Source organism: Columba livia, chromosome 2 (assembly GCF_036013475.1).
Source record: "Columba livia isolate bColLiv1 breed racing homer chromosome 2, bColLiv1.pat.W.v2, whole genome shotgun sequence".
In the NCBI taxonomy this organism is placed as follows: domain Eukaryota; kingdom Metazoa; phylum Chordata; class Aves; order Columbiformes; family Columbidae; genus Columba; species Columba livia.
The window spans coordinates 25,232,071-25,248,675 of NC_088603.1; the positions used below are offsets into that span (position 1 = coordinate 25,232,071).

General features: G+C 39.4%; 1 protein-coding gene across 4 annotated transcripts in view; it reads left to right on the forward strand.

Moving 5' to 3' along the window:
* Positions 1-908: 908 nt before the first annotated feature.
* AKAP9 (A-kinase anchoring protein 9) overlaps positions 909-16,605 on the forward strand; it is a 114,963-nt gene continuing 99,266 nt past the window's right edge. For 2 of the 4 annotated variants that reach the window (XM_065051030.1, XM_065051031.1), the window contains exon 1: positions 911-1,126. In XM_065051030.1, coding sequence (XP_064907102.1) covers positions 1,079-1,126 — 48 coding nt within the window. In that variant the 5' untranslated portion in view covers positions 911-1,078. Of the gene's footprint in view, positions 1,127-16,605 lie in introns of all 4 variants that reach the window. The other 2 variants (XM_065051033.1, XM_065051032.1) reach the window with 2 other exon arrangements.

Here is a 16,605-nt window from a genome sequence, read left to right on the forward strand (position 1 = left end):
CAAAGAGGCTTGCCAGGAATGTGTAAGCCTTTGCCATCCATTGCACCACCACAAACAGAACCGATTTCAGGGGTAACTGAAAGAAAAAGCACATCGTGAACATGTAAGGCAAATTTGCTATTAGACTTGCAAGGCACACATTTAGTAGACAATATTAAGCAATTCCAGAATAATGCTTTGTCTCGAATGCTGAAGTATAGAAATTGTATTAGCATTTAATTGCCACGTGCCATATTCCCCGTTGTGATTTTAGCACACTTATTTGAACTGCTACAGCATGATGGGCGCGTATTGTGTCATTTAAACAGGGGTCTACACATCCTTTGTTGTCACCCTTACATAGTGGGCGATACACACTCAAAAAGGTTGTTCATGTATTTCCAAGCTATAGTATCCATGCTATAGGAAGCTTGCGATTTAGTGATCCCCGCGTAGGAGCGAGAAAACACTTAGAAAATCAAAAACTGTCAAAATCAGCATTGTAGCCAGAGAGGGTGGATTTGAGAGACAGCAGAAAGCAGCAGTCCTGCAAAGCTCAGGTACTGTCTGTTCAGGCTCTGGTATCAAAGCAACAGCAAATCACGGCGTCTTGCCGCTGCAGTTCTTTTGTGGGAAGAGAACCCTCCCGCCCCGCTGGCTGCGGAGGGGTGTGGAGGGGGGTGTGCCCGCCGGCCTCCCCCGCGGCGGCTGCGGCCGTGCCCGCCGCCGGCTGTCCCTGGTGCCTGCGCCCCGCTCAGCGTGGGGCTGCAAACCCGCGGTTCCGCGGGCGACTCCGCAGGGACTCGCCGCCGGGCGGGGTTCGCCGCCGGTCAGAGGCGCTCGGCGCGGCCGGGGGTCGGTGGGGAGGAGGGGCCGGCGACAGGAGGAGGAGCAGGGGGCCAAACGTCACTTTCCCCGGCCGCGTGTTTACGTGGAGATGAAGATGGCGGCGCCGGTGGCCCCGCCACGGCAGCTGTCGTCGCTGTGAGGCGGGACGGGACAGGGCAGGACAGAAGCGTGTGCGCCCCGGCTGAGGCAGGGGGCGGGGTGGGCTCCGCCTCCCGCCGCCGGTAAAGCTCTGCTCTCCCGCACAGACGCCATGGAGGACGAGGAGCGGCTGAAGAAGCTGGAGGCTGGGAAAGCCAAGGTAGGAGGCGGCAGGGAGGCTGAAGGGGGCGCGGGGAGGCCGGGGGCGGACTGTCACCGGGGCCGGGCCGGGCGGCGGAGCGCGGCTGCGGCAGGGGGCTCGGCGCGCGGCCCCGCCGCGAACAAAGCCGCGGGCGGAGGCGCTTTGTGCTGTCCTGCCTGCGCGCCCGGGCTCCCCCCGCTGGCCTGGGGCGGCGCGGGGCTGAGCCGCGTTCCCCGGCCGGGCTGCGGGTGGCCGGTGACAGCGGGCCCCACCCGGTGCACGCTACAGGTGTCCCGGGCGGGGGGAGCCCGGGCGGTGCCCGCTGCGCCGGCGGCGGCGGGCGGAGGAAGAGCCGAGGAGGGGCAGAGCTAACCTGCTTACCGCTTCGCACCCGAGGCACGAATCCCTTTTGCCTCTAAAGCCTGGGAAACTCCCCGTAAACCTTTAAGGAAGTGTATAAACCCGACAGCTGTTCCTCAGTGTGGCACTAATACCGGGAGAGAGCCTTAGGAGGCAGAGGATTAAGGCTGTTTGCAGTGCTGCGGTGGGTTTACCAGGTGCCTGAGAACGCCGGGCGGCGCGCCGGTCACCTGCGGGAGCTCTCGGCGCGCAGCCCGCGGTGCCGTCTCTCGTCCCCCGCACCGCCGCTCGGGCGGCACAGCCGCTGCCCCCCGGGCTCGACCAAGTGTTAATCAGGGAGCTTATCATTTTACTCATTAAGCACGGCTCAGTGCGCACTGGCTGCAAAGCACTTTGCCTTCTGGGCAGCAGACTGGAGTTACCACACCGAAAAAAGGACCTCTTAGTTCAGAGAAAGCTTTGCTGTGGTCATTAAGATAATGAATGGGACTTGTAGGAAAATAAGATAAAATTAGTGTTTTGACGTTAGGTATGTCTGGTTCCTTACAGCAGTCATTGCAAAATGATAACAGTTTAGAAGTTTGTAAGTCAGTCGTTCATGCTAAAGATACTCACGTAACTTGGCAGGAGCTGATAGTACAGGCAGCAAGAACAGAGATGAAACTACAAAACATCACCACTGTCTTGGTTATGTGGTCTATAGAGAAGAGAATGTAGTTTGGCTGTGAAGTATTGAATAAATATTTTGCTGTATTAGACAAACACGTTGTGACTTCGTATGTTTCCGTTTATTTGGAGTGTTCAAAACGTACATTGAGAAACTCTCCCAGATGGAGCTGTATGTTTATATAGGAAAACCTGTTCTTCAGTGCTTAGAGCAAGGGTGGTGTTGGCACGACATTACGCAGTACTGTTATTAAAGGCACTGGGACAGATCAGGTACTGGCAGCAGTGCACTCTGTCACACCCAGGTTGGCTAATTCTTTTGCAGAAAATCAGAAAGTAGTTTGCAAATAAAATTGTTGAAGTAAATTTGCCCGTATTATAAACCACAAGGAAGAATTTATGAAGAGAATTTATATTTTTCTGTCCATGCTGGCAAAAGATTAACACAAAAAAAGAACGACAATTAATGAAAAGTGAGCTGAAAGCCAGGATGCTAGTAGGAATTCAATGGCTTCTTTCTTTGAGAAACGGCTTGTACACGCTTTACTAATATATTTTGCCTTTTAGGATCACTCTCATAACTCTCGCCCTTCTTCTAGCCTTTTCTGACTAAAATCTAATGATGTTCTTGTAAGTAAATATTCGCCTGAAGACTTTCGTATCCTATGCTTTTAAACATCCCTTGTGGTTTAAGTCATTATAGCTCTTTAAAGCTATACATGATTTACACTGGAAGGGACTATAAAAGCTGTGTTAGTTTTTCAGATTTTTCATTGGTGTTCTGTGTACAGTTTACCCCTTTTTTTTTTTTACATGTGAATGATGTAATTAAACATGTTGAACTGAGGAGACTGGGTCACAGTCTTCCAGTGACAAGTGTCACTGATAAAGGCAGAAAAGGAGAAATTGTGTTAGCAGAGAATGGAAGCCAGAGTTTATCCTGCAGCTGCCTCTCTCTTCTTCAAGGATACAAATGCATTCACAGCAGCATGATTAGTATGTCTCCTAAAATTGCTTGGCTCCAGTGAATATTTGCTGTGAACCACAGAAATAAGCATCCAAAGAACTTTTGAGCCAAACCATTGAATGTGGTTTAAATAAAATAGCTGGAAAAGTGTATTAAATTATGTGTTGTTACTGTGCTAAAAGCTCAGGTGTTGCTATACTGCAGATACCTTGATTTATCTGCTTGAAGTTATGAATTTTAAATACAAATAAGTGATTACGTGAACTGCAGGATGAATGCAGGTAATTGGGAGTCTGGTAAAGGAGTCTAGTAGGTGCCATGGAGATGGCTGATAACTGCTAACAGTGGAGTTATTTTGTGAAATTGGGACTTAGATTCTTGTTTGTGTTTCTTTTTGTTTGTGTGGGTATTTTGTTCGTTTTGCTTTTGGTTTTTTTTCTCAAAAAGTAGGTAGCTAACTACTGCCAAATCTCAGTATGTGCACTTTAAACAATATGAATGTTCTGTAAAGCAATCATTTGGGGTTTTTTTCTCATCATAATATTGAGTAGGCAAGCTGTGAGGTTTGGTTTTGTGTGAGTTTATCTTCAGTGAAACTCTGGGTTTTTTTTATTCTTGATGTTGTCTTAAGATACTGTCTCCCCGCATAGATATGTATATATTTTTTTTTTACAGAGAAGTGTATTGCAGATGGATTTTCTGCAGCAGAAGTTTCTTTTGAGCCCTTCTTTATTATTACTGTAAATGAGAAGCTGCGTTGTGAATCTGGCATTGACTGAAAGCTGCTGAGTGCACTTGGGCCTGGTGGGCTGGGTCTCGGTGTGAACACGCAGCCTTCACCTGGAAAAGGGAGTGAAAAGCTCTTGATAGAGTCTCACTGACACTCATGTGTGCCTGCGGACTTTTGGATACTGGATACTTTATTATGAAGCATTTGCACCATATTTGCTGTTCTCTCTGTTACAAACCCACAAAGACAAAGGAGGCACAAAATCAAACCCAGTAAATTACATGCTCCTTTTTCTGGACCTGTAGTCATTCATTTTCTTTTGCCGCAAGGAAATGTGCTTGATATTAACCCAGCCTCTATGAATGGCTGTCTCTCTTAACTGTTAAAATGGTGTCTCTGTGCCCTTTTAGAATTCTGTTCTCCCTAGACAAGCAATTTCTTCATCTTAGATCAGAAAGGCTAGTAAAACAAAACAGGGTTGACTGTCATGGAAGGAAGATGTTTGCCAGCAATAAAAATGCAAATGCATGCTGTTAAATTGATCGGTGCTCAAAACACAGTGAATTTAGAAATCAATGAGGTATGTTTTGTGCCTTGCTTAAGAGATTCTTGAATATTTTTGATGGCCTGAGATGGTCTTACAAAAGAATACAGAAGATGCTGGTTGAAGATCTTATTGTGATATTTATGTGCACACATACTAAACGTGCATGCTTGTGTGCATCAGTTGATTGGAAATCTCATCTAACATTAAAGTGGATACTACATGTGGGGGATGGGTATTTTAATTTTATGTATTTATTTAGCACCTTAGTAGCTGTCTTTTCTTATCAGGATGTTGTGCCATTTTGCTCAACTTTCAAAACTATACACAGTGGTTTGCTAGCTTCGGAATAAAAGCACTGGGGACTTGGATTCCCTTGTGAGAAAATGGCTGAGAGTGTTTTGGTAAAGCTTTTGGAATTAAAAAAAAAAACCAACAATTTATACGCACAGATGAAACACAGAGCTATTACAACTGGTAAAAGTAAGAGATATAGAACGATGAATAGCGGGTTTTATAAAACAGTCTGTTTTATAGTACTGGAATTTTGCAAACAATTCAAATAAGTGTGTTGCTCCAGTCTAAATTTGTGTTGAGGAAAGGGCCCACCCTATAGCTATATGCTCATTTTGGTGTGGGAGGGGTGGGTGAGGGAAAGACAGTCACTTAACTTGTAAATTATCTCAAGCTGGTCTAGGACTTTGTCTAATGTTAGAAATACATCATTTAATGTCCTGATTTACAAAGGTTCTGTGCATGTTTGTAATACATTATTCCTGTGGTGTTTGAAGAAATCCTGTAATTGTTGAAGAACCTTAAGAAATTAGAGAACTGTCTGGTTTTGTTAAACCCTTGAGGACAGAATAAGCAGTGTTACTGCTTTTGATCTGTACCAGAGAGTTGCTGAGAAGACTAAACAGTGAAGCTGGTTTTGGAAGCTCAAATGGCACTCAGTGGACAAGTATTACAGGTTGTATAACTGATTTGACAGGTTATCTTCACAAATGGAATAGTAAGAAGAAATAATTGCATATTTTGTCTTTGGGTCCCACATGTAAATATTTCAGATGGCTGAAGATGAAAATGATATGTATTATTAAAGTAGCATTGCATAAGAGTCTGAGAATGTTTGCCATTTGCATTCTTGTATCTTACTATTTTGCTAGGAGAAAGATTTTACTTCCTCATCTCTGGCCTGTTCTGACTGAGAAATTTCGGATTTCTCAAGGAAAGCTGTTGATCAAGATTTATTTTTTATTTTTAAGAAAAGAGATTCAAGTGAAGCATGGAATAGTTATGTGCCACAGTGCTTAAAGCTCTAACCTAAAACCCCTAGGAGAATTCAGCATATAGGTTGTGTTTTACAAACACAGTCCTTTTAAATTTTCTGTAATTTACCTGAAGAGGAAAAAAAAAACCCAGTATTTCAGTGGTTAAGATTTTTTTCTTCACAGAAGACAAATTAAATACATTTGAACCTTACATTTCATTAAAGAACTGGCCTACTAACACATCTTCTTTTGCTTTCAAGTGTAGGCTGTTCATTTTGTTTATCCTCTGTCTGCCTCAAGTAACTTGAACAAAAACAATTAAACAGAATCCTGGAAGCAAGAATTTCCTTTTAGTCTGCTTTTTCTTATTCTGCTTTTCTTTTAAAATAAATCATATTCAGCCATGTCACAAAGTGCTAATTTGATCATGAAGCTCTAGCCATCGCTGTCACTCTTTATCACAACTGAAGCAGAGCAGCTTTCAGGGCTGAAGGTTCACAGGATGCGGTTGGTGCTGGGCTGTGTCTGTGTCTGAAGATGCTCTGTGTGTGTTAATGGACAAGCTGGGGAGCAACTGGAGGGGACGCCAAGCTGACTCTCCAGAGTCTCCTGGAAAGGTGTGGGCTGAGCTTTGGTGTGACAGGTGAGAATGGAAACTGCCCTGGGTGTAACAAACCAGGACAGAGCACTGAAACTACGAAAAAATGCTATAATGAAGAACTGGGCTTTAAGACCGTTTATTTGAGGGAGCCCTTTTTCTTGCACATGAAGATTCTCACAAACCTGTAGCTAATTGCTACTTGTTCTCCCAGGTCTGTCTAAACTTGAGGGGTTTGCCTCCTCTTCTTTTACAGGCTTCAACTTAATCTCTCTCCTTTGCATTTCTGTCAATTCTACATGCAAATAGTAGGAGGTATGTGGAATTGCCTCTGTGTATTTTGATTATGAACGTGAGTAAGCTTTAGAGTTGATTTTTGCCTTGCAGAGAACATCTCAGATACAAGGACTGACTGTTACCCTGGAGAGAAATGATATGGTTCTCTCAGTAAAAGCAGATAGGGCAGAAATTGAGAAGAGGTGAGAGAGAAACAAAGTGAGGTGGCCACCTCGCAGTGCATGCTTTTATTTTTGTTCAAAACAGTGGACGTCTGCATTGTATCATAGCAAAAAGATTTATATACATTTGAGATTTGTATATATTTTATCTATCTAATTGATTGCTACTGGGGTGAAATATAAGCTTAGATGAAAGATTGAATAGAAAGGTAATTTGTGAAACCATTTTCAAGACATCCTGTTTCTAACAGTAGAAAAATTGGGGTGACTAGCTTAAATATTGAGTTTTTTAGTTTTTTAATATGATTTAATTGTTCTCTTGCAGATCATAGAACTACTCGCTCTTTACAGTTTTTCCAGTGTTCTTTTCTCCTTAAGAAAAAAAGAAAGGAAAAGAAAGTTTAATTTTTTCCCATTGTGTTCAAGTTTCTTCTGGAATTTATTGAGTCCTTGTAAAAAAAAAAAATAGTACTTTAATTGAAATCTAGTATTTAAACTATTTTCAATTGGCATTACTAGAACTTTCCTATTTTTAAGTGTGTTTTCCGTTTTTCTTCTGTTTTCTGGTTTTGATCTCCATTTCCTTCATTACAGACATCTATTCTTGCTTTTGATGCAGAGTGGTTTATGTGTTATTGTCAATATACTCTTCTAGTAAAAGCTCTATGGTAGCTGTCTACCTTACATCACTATTGTAAGGTAGACTGAGCTTAAACTAATACTTGCTTTCTTCTGAGGATGCAGATAAATATAACTTCAAAATAACCTTTATGTTGTAGCCAGTCTAGAGAAAATTGATCCTTAATCCAAGATGCCCAGTGAATTTCACAAAAACAGATAAATAAAACACAGGATTGTTAGTAGCACTATTAAAGCAAGAAATTGCATTGTAAAAACATAACTTAAAATGTTTTCTTGCTGCCCCATGTGTAAAGAGAAGGAATTACAGAAAAGAAAGCACAAAGTTACTCTTTGCCCACATTCAAGACTTTCTTTGTTTTAGCAATAGTCTCTCCCTCATTTCTAGGGTCTGCTTTCCAACTATGTATTTTCTTCGTCTGGGTGTTGCAATAGCAAAACAGAGGTGACTGCAACATTTGTTTCCCAGGCAGTTGCAACAGTATCTAGACAAGTCTGTTTGTTTATACTGATTTGGAAATAAGCATGACCATCACCACCACCAGTTCTAAAGTACTTCAAGGAAAATGCATCAGATACTCCAAGGAAGGTCGATTGGACCTTTTGAAATAGAGTGTTCCCAGAAAACCTTGTATTTTTTCTCACAGGAAATAGCCAAACAAGAAAGTGCTTTAAAATATTGGTGTACAGAGATATTAACTGCAGAATAATATATGGTTATTGTAATATCTTAGTGTTTGGAATAGTGAAAAATCTGATGAAAATGAGAACAAAAGACAGAAGGTTGAAGTAGGTCCAACTTTGTCCTACCTTATATTGCAATACAAGTTACAGACTAATAACACAGTTGTTGGGAATTCTAATTAAGGGGCTGAAAGCTCTGTCTTAAATATCTGCCCCATAGCTAGAGATTTCAATGTATTGCTATGAATTTGTTTCAAAATCAGTTCATTACTGGCACCAGTTACCGTGAAACTTTGAATTTGCAAAGACACATTGATAAATGTGCCTCAGTTCAATGAAACACATTTGATAACTGAAGTCTTTTGACTTTTATGTTGAAACATAAAGTAAATAAATCTTGAAATTTATGATGATGAGACGCTTGTATGTTGACTGCAAAGTGTTGGCATGCCATATTGTGTTGATGGTTCTGGTGCTCCCGTTTCTTGAAAGAATCCCTAATCTGCATTTTCACATGATTTCTTGAGAAGCCAACATTTTTTATTATAAGCTACGTTTCCTACACCAGTGAAGAAAAGACAAAAGAATGAATAAAAATGTAATGATTTATTAGAATTCTGTTTCTTAGAAGTATGGAATTTGTCTTCCTGCTTCACCCCTATTCTGAAAAGGAACCCCAACAAGCTTCCAGATTGAATAAATTCAATAATTGCCAGCTAGGCAAAAGGATATGAGACTCTGGAAATGAACCACTAAGCTTAGGAAAGTGGGGGAGTGGCCAAATTGCAGTTGTAATGAGCCTGAGTTTTGTAGCATTGTCACAAAACAAGAGGTGGTCTCTTGTGCTGTGCTTCTAAATCTCAAAACACCAAGAAATTGTAAGACTCTCCACAATTGAAGATAATTTTAAGGAGACTGTATACCATTTTTATGATATTTGAAGGGGAAAGCATAGATTTGATGAAAACTCTACTGCATACCTCTAAAATTATGATCCTGAGCTGAAGAGCCAAGAAGATTGGTGGAGTTGAAGAGATGGAGTAGATGGGCTTCTGGGACTCTGTTTCTGTGCAAATATTGACAAAATAGGTGTTCCAGAGAATAAGTAGAGTAAGTTGTGTCAGAGCTTACTCAAATCTGACTTCATTGGTAAACTGTGATTTAATGGGAGTTAAATCACCTTAATCCTGGTTTTATTTTCTGAAGTTTTTACTTGTCCTCAAACTCTTACTTCTTTGTGAAGAAACCTCCTGTGTCCAACCACAAAACAAGGGGGAAATATTTAAATGTTCCTAAATCCATTTATACTGTCCTATGTGAGGTAGCTGATTTAATGTGAGTGTAATAACATACATTTATAACATATATTTTCAATTAACAGGTATACAGGAGAAATATTACTATTACAGGTAATCCTCCATAACAATGATGAGAAAACAGTCTTGGTATGTTCAGCACCATGTTGTGCCAGCTAGCAGAGTTGCCATGTTTAAAGAGAAAATGGAGATCCCAATATAAGACTCCTCAAAGGGGAATGTGTTTCCTAGATGTTCATTATTTGGGATATGTTCCAGGAATTAGATCAAAGAGCAGTGTCCACAGACAAGTCTGGAATTCTGTGAGCAATATCAGAGTCTTTGTGAGCTTGCTTTTCTCTCATGATTCAGCAGTGTGTAAAAAAAAAAAAAAAAAAAAAATAAAATAAAATAAAAATAATAGAAGCCTGTCAGAATAATACACGCCTGTCAAGTCTTGCACACTGAACATGAAATTCATGCAGTTGGTTCTTTCCTTCTGTCTGCTCTGCCTCTCACAGAGCTGTCACAGCTTCATTCTCCATCTGTCCGTTCACTTCCAGACATGCCACGCGGTATGAATTCATGTAAAAATAATATAAATAAGATTGGAAAATGATGAAGTGCAACTGAGTTTGGCTTGCTTCAAAGTATTTTACAGTTCATTAAAAAATAATCAAAACCATTTTTTAAAATGAAAATTTGAAGTTTTGTTCAGTTTCCACAGAGAGTTGGAGCATGGAGGTGGCCAGAATGCCTGCAAATAATCTCCTAAAAATGTATCTCAATTCTCCAGACTGCTTTGAAAATCTCAGTGTTAATGCTTGTGAAAAGATTGCTTTTGACAAAAGTCATCACACCACATGTATTTATTAACAAGGAATGGCTATTAGTCCCTGCTCAGCCTGAACAGAATTTGAACTATTGATCTGTATCTGAAAAGCTGATTATCTTGTTGCCAAAGTTGTAACCTCTCAAATTCTGTATCAATTCCATGGCGCTTGTCAACTTGAAAAGCCTGATAATCTTGTATTAGTTGTTAATAAAGTCATATTTAGACATAATCTGTTTATTCTGAAGGTGCCTTTTTCTTTCAGACTTCTTAGTACTGAGAAATTAAGTATGAACAAAAGTCTTCAGATCTTACTGTGCTTTATTCCATTCCTTTACATATTCTTTCGACTTTAAAAAGTTACTTCTCTTTTTTTTTCATCTAAATTTTTGATCTTCAAATGTCTCTAACATAGATACGTTTTTATAAAAGAATGTGAAAGGAGGGGAAAAAACCTAGATGTGTTCTACATAAATACAACTGAAATGGCTTACAGCAGAATAAAGCTTTTTGCTATTATAAATTATTTCTTTTTTCTCTTATGAGGAAAAAGTTACATTTACATGAATCAGGGTAATATAAGCAGTACATAGAGACTCAAAGTAAATCCATAGTTGATGCTTTTTCAAGAATCCACAAAACACTCTCATCAGCCTTTTTCAGCAAACTTCTAATAAACTCTTCTTCCTCATTTAGTATATAGACTAAATGTTGCAGGAGGAAAGAAAACTATGCATTGTTGTGAAGTGTAGGAGTCCTGCTGAGCAGGAGAAACACAGTGAGCTGCAACCCCTTTCTTGCAGCATCAACGCAAACCAAAAATGGCAAATGCTTCTGTGATTTAAGTTTTCCTGCATTAGGTACACAGAGGAGTCTGGACGAAGCCTTTTCAGATAGAGATTCTCTCTGTGCATTTCATTGGGTGTCTCAATATTGCTGCATCTTTAAAGCCCTGCACCCTAGATAGGGTTGTCTCTTAAGTTAATTAGAATTTGCAGTTGACTATTTGCAGTGTGTTGTGGAAGAATGAACTATTTGAGCTGGAATGGAAGCAGCAATTGCCTGACTACAGTTTTCTTTAGACATGTCAGGTTTTTGTGGTTTTTTTGTAGGATTCTAATCAGTATTCATGATTTTTGAGAAAGAGCTGCCTACCCCTAACCCTGGCCCCTTGAAAGCTACATTGATACTTGATAATATGCCATAACCAAGGCTGCGGTCATCACTAAGACTTTGATTATTGGGGAGTCTAAAAAGACTGGCAAAGATTGCTCTTTAAAGAAAACAGACTTGTGTAAATGAATTGTCAACTTTAAGGTCCTTGGGGATCTGCACAACTGTTAATATGGGAGTGCCTTTAGATAACGGATTGAGACAGAATTTCGTGCTGAAAGCCAGTGTGCTGTTAAGATTTTTTGACACTGTTAGACATGGTCTTATAAGCAAACTGAAGACTTGGTCTAAGTACAATTACCATTTGGTGGTTACAACTGAACAAAAAAATTGTTCTTAGCATTATTTTTGTTTTAATGGCTTGCTCTCAAAGTAGGTGGTCTTTCAGCGGCCTGTGTCACTCAGTATTCTCATTATTAGCAGTGGAAAGAATGCATGGTTTTATGTAGACAGTACTACACTGAAGTAGATGGAAAACACAGCAAAGAGGCTTAGAATTCAAAATGATCCTGGCGAATGATTGAGTACAAAAGGATGTGGGAGCAATACTCAAGGCTTTCTTTTCCTCTTTAATGATTAAAGGGCTGTCCTTGGCCTTCCCAGGTCCCCGAGTCTAATGGCAGAATTGGAAGGAATGAAGCATTATCCACAGTACAGAAGGTCGAGGTGGGGACCACTTAACCAAATCTGATATATGCAGATTTGTGGGACTGAGTGTGATGTATCCAAGCATCCTGCAGAAGCTGGCTGTCGTCATTACAAGGCTATTCCCTTGCCTACATTTGGAAAGTTATTGTGACTAGGAGATTCCAAATGAGCAGGGAAAAAAGCAAACATCAGACCCATCTTCAAGAAGGGTGAGGAGGAGGATCTGGGGTTCTATAGGAAGGTGGCCTGGCTGTGAGCTCTGGGAAGATTATGGAGCAGATCCTTTTAGAAGCCATGTTCGAGTACCTGAAGGGCAAGAATGTGATTGGAATTTATCAAGAGCAAATTAATTGTCCTCTATGATGAGCTGAGTGGCTCAGTAGATTAAGAGAGAATGGTGGATGTTGTTTACCTTGACTTTAGGAAGGCATTTTATTTGATCCAAGGTGGAGATAGGTGGTTTGGACAGGTGGACTGCAAGGTGGGTAGAAAATTATCTGGACTGCTCTGCTCAGAGTGCTGGTACAAATTCCAGCTGGTGGCCAGTAATGTTCCCCAGATGTTAGAAACTGTGGCCAGTACTGTTTGATGTTTTTATTAACGACCTGGAGAGTAGGAGCGGGGATGTGCCTTCAGCAAGCTCATGGATGATGCTGAGAATGGTTATTGAATGAATTGAAGCGTAGGGCTTATTTTCAGAGAGACCTTTGACAGTCTGGAGAAATGGGCTGACACAAAACTCATGAAGCCATAGCAGCATGAAAGAAGATTGTACAGAAAAGCTCACATGCTTTCCCAATGGCAGAAAGGGGAAATTTCAAGTTTCCATTTTATTACTCAGGTGTAACAGTGGTCTGGAGGATTGTCCAGTGATTAAAAAACACACGTGATGTGTGATCTAATTTGAACTCAGGAGGGGATCCTGCGTTTCACAGTAGTGATGAGCGCTGTTGTTTGGGCGTCCTCCTCTTCTAGGATATGCAACTATAAATAAAGAAGAGACAGCTGAGGAACATCATAAAAAATTTTGTTTTGGATGATCGCTGGTGATCGGCAGGGAGACTGATAGAGATATCAAAAGCACAGAGTTTTTGTATGCAGTATTTTCCTTCCTTTCTTCAGCATAAGATCCTCATTTATATTCCTGCAGCACCCTGTCTTATTTTCTACACACTTTCTGATTTGCAGTGAATGAGAAGGTAATCGTACAAATCACACTATCCCAGTGCAGTCTGGGCACTGATTGAAGACAATCCTATGGGAAAAAAAAAAATATATATTAAAACTGTGCCATAACGCATGTGTATGCTACATCAGGGCAAAATTGATTTCTACCTGCAAGCCCAATTTTGCAATATTTTTTTCATGGTTCTTTAAATTAAGCTGGACTGTGCTTTTCTAATGCGGTCAGCTTGGGTAGGTAATATTCTTGGGTTTTATTTGAAACAAGATAATAATTTGAGGTGCAGAATTGCATTATCTGGTAGCTTGCTAGCTGGGTGATAATGGGCTGATGTGGTCAAATACTGATTATTGAGAAATTAAGGGCAGCTGGAAACCTACACAGCTCTTTTTCACCTCTTTTCTGCTCCTCCCCATGTAATTTTTTCATTCCCACATATATTGTGATGGGGAGGGGATGTCCTCTGTATTTATTTGCTGATGTTCTGAACAAGCTTTTAGACTCACTTACTCATACCTAGCAAATATTCTGGTTTCGTCTTTATTTATTCCAAAGAAAGTTCAGATTTTAACATTAAATATCAATTCTATTTTAACTCTGAAAATAGCTAGGTACCAATTTATTATTTTCAAACATCTGAAATAAGATACTAATTTTTGTTGGGAGAATCACATTCAAAGACTTGATTTCACAGTATCAGGTTAGACACAACATAAAGCTAATTTAAGAAAATACAAATATGTGAGCATATATTCAGTAATTCAGTACTGTACTACATCTGAAGGAGCTGGTCTGGTCTGTGCAACAAAAGGATTATATAGAAAACTGCATTTTTTTAATGTGATGCAGTAAGATGACAAGCAATTAAGATGATTTCTGATAGTGCTTCGCTCTCTCCATGCTCTCCAAAGTAAGTCTGTATTTTTGGGGTATTGCCTTCATTTACTAGGGGTGGGAAAGAACACCTTTCTGATTTGGGCTGTGATGTCCATGTAGCTGTATCTGTGTGGGGAAAATGGATTTTAAGTGTTTTATTAAGAACCCACTCAAATTAATGTACAGAATGCTATAAAACTGGTGAAAGTAAACTTATTCTGATGATTTTCCCCAGTTGAAAACCTAAACATAATAGTGTTCTGCTTCTAGTTATTACATGTATCCAAACCAGAATGCAAGTCAGTCTGGTAACATTCAAAAGCAAACCTAGTGCAAGTGATCTGTGTTAGGGATTCTGTTATTAGAAACATAAGAATGTTACTTTCCTTCTTGAAGTTTTGTATTTTCTGATTTATAATTTTGTGTTAATGTTAAAAGCTCAATCTTTATAAAAATGTAAAATGTCAACCTTAGCTTTTAAACATGTAAGACAATTAATAAGCGGAAGAAAATGTCTGTGTTACAAATATAAACTTGCAGATTGCCAGTAATTTGATCGACAAGCACTGTGTGGAGATGCTGGCAACTGTTGCGTTTGCATACTTTTGTATTTTTGTAGTTGGCTTTTAACTGGCAAGCACAGATGGCCATAGATTTTTGATTTTTGTATGTTTCTGAATTAGAGAAAACATTTGTATGTTATTTTAAATTGCATTGTCTGAATATCATGTGTTGGCTACTCTATATGGGTTTTTATTTTAATTGCTAAGTTATAGTATGGGATTTTTAGAACCAACTGTGTTGATATTTTGTTAACTTATGAAAGGTTTCAGTGCCCAGCTTTTGAAAAATTGGAAGATTTCTTCTCAAGAAGCTTCTTGTTAAGTAATCAATGTTATTTTGTGGTAGTAGCAACTTTTAACTTCTTTCTTTTCCTGAAAGAATTGGTCAGATTTGACACTACCAGGCCCTTCTATTGCTGATAATGAAGAATGTTCTACTTCAAAGACAGAATTGGTGGTTTCAGTGGTACTTCACAAAGTATTTGGGGCTGCTTGAACCCAGAGTTTAAAGGATTTTAGAGAGACCCTCTGAGCTTTGATTTGAAGGATCAGGCATATTCTGCCCATTCTGGGAAGTTCAGTGTAGTATATAACATGTATTTTTTTTTTTACTCAGAATCCTAGCAAAAATGAGGACTAAACTCAGTTTAGTGTGATGTGAATTCATATGCTTTTGTTGCTGTCTGTTCTTGGTAATCTTCTAGAAGCTTGTGGAGGTGCTGGGAGAATTGAATGGCAATAAGAATCTGAAGATACTCTGTAGGAATTTTTTGGAGTAGTGTATTTAGCTAATTTATTTAAAGTCAGTTTACTGTTTTTCTCTGAAGTAAATTATTCAACACATTGTGACTTTAAGGGTCCCGTAAAATAAAAATATATGTCCTAATTTTTTAAATGAAACTAGCTCACTCAGGGATAAATTGCAGTCATAGTTAATAAGGAGAAAAATGGTGATTGAATGGTAATGGAGGAGAAAAATTACTAAACAGTAGACAGAAAATAAGTTTTTCTTTTACCAGAAAGAAATTTTGCTCTTTCCGTCTGTTACTACAGAAACATAGGTTGGAGTTTAGCCTTACTTTGGGCTCAGGGGAAAGACAGACTCATTTTTTGCTGCCTTGTGGTCTTAGGAGTGTTTTCCTAAGGTTTTTTTTTGTGGGCAGAAGGTCAGCATGTGAAGAAAATTACCGAACAAGAAAGAGATTTATTAACTTTTTGTGTGCATGTAGTAGTTAATGACATGGTTTCATTGGTTTTATACTCTTACTGTTCTGAAAGACATTTCTTTTGACTTTAATATTTTTTATGACCTAAATACAGTGAACTAAACGTGCTTAATGCTTAACTTTGTTACTATATTACAGTTGTTTTCTGAAAATAAATTGTTATCCTGAAAGAACTCCAAGGGATTAAGTGAGTCTACAGCTGTTGATTTAACTATATGTAGTTAAATAGCTGATACAACTATATGCTTGTTAAAGAACAGGCGCTAAACCGTTTACTTTAAGAAGAAATAAAGTGAAGTAACGACCTAAGCAATGCTCAGATTGTTAGTAAATTTTTTAGTGATACAGAAGGCAACGTACTTAATGAGTCTCATCTGATAACTCTGCTGCTTTCCCAAAATTCAAGTTCTGAATAGATGAACGGTTTGATCCCTGTATTTGACCAACTAAGTTGCTACTGTGCCATAAAACAAGTTTTCTTTTGAAACCCAGGTGAAGCTTTTTTATCTGTGAATGTCCATTACTTCATTTCTCTTTCTTGTGGTGTATGGTATTTGCCTGCATGCTTGCCTTGATTGTGAACAATTCGTGAAGTATGGTTCTGTAGGTGAGAATGAGTAAAACTGATTCTTGTAATTCACTTGACTGTTTATAGATATCAACTGAAGTAAATGTAAAGCCTAACATAATGTTTTTGTTGAATCAAACATGATATTGAAAGGAAAATTGGATATCAAATTGGAAGATAGTATATCATTTTAGTGCTTAAGCAGCATGGGGACTC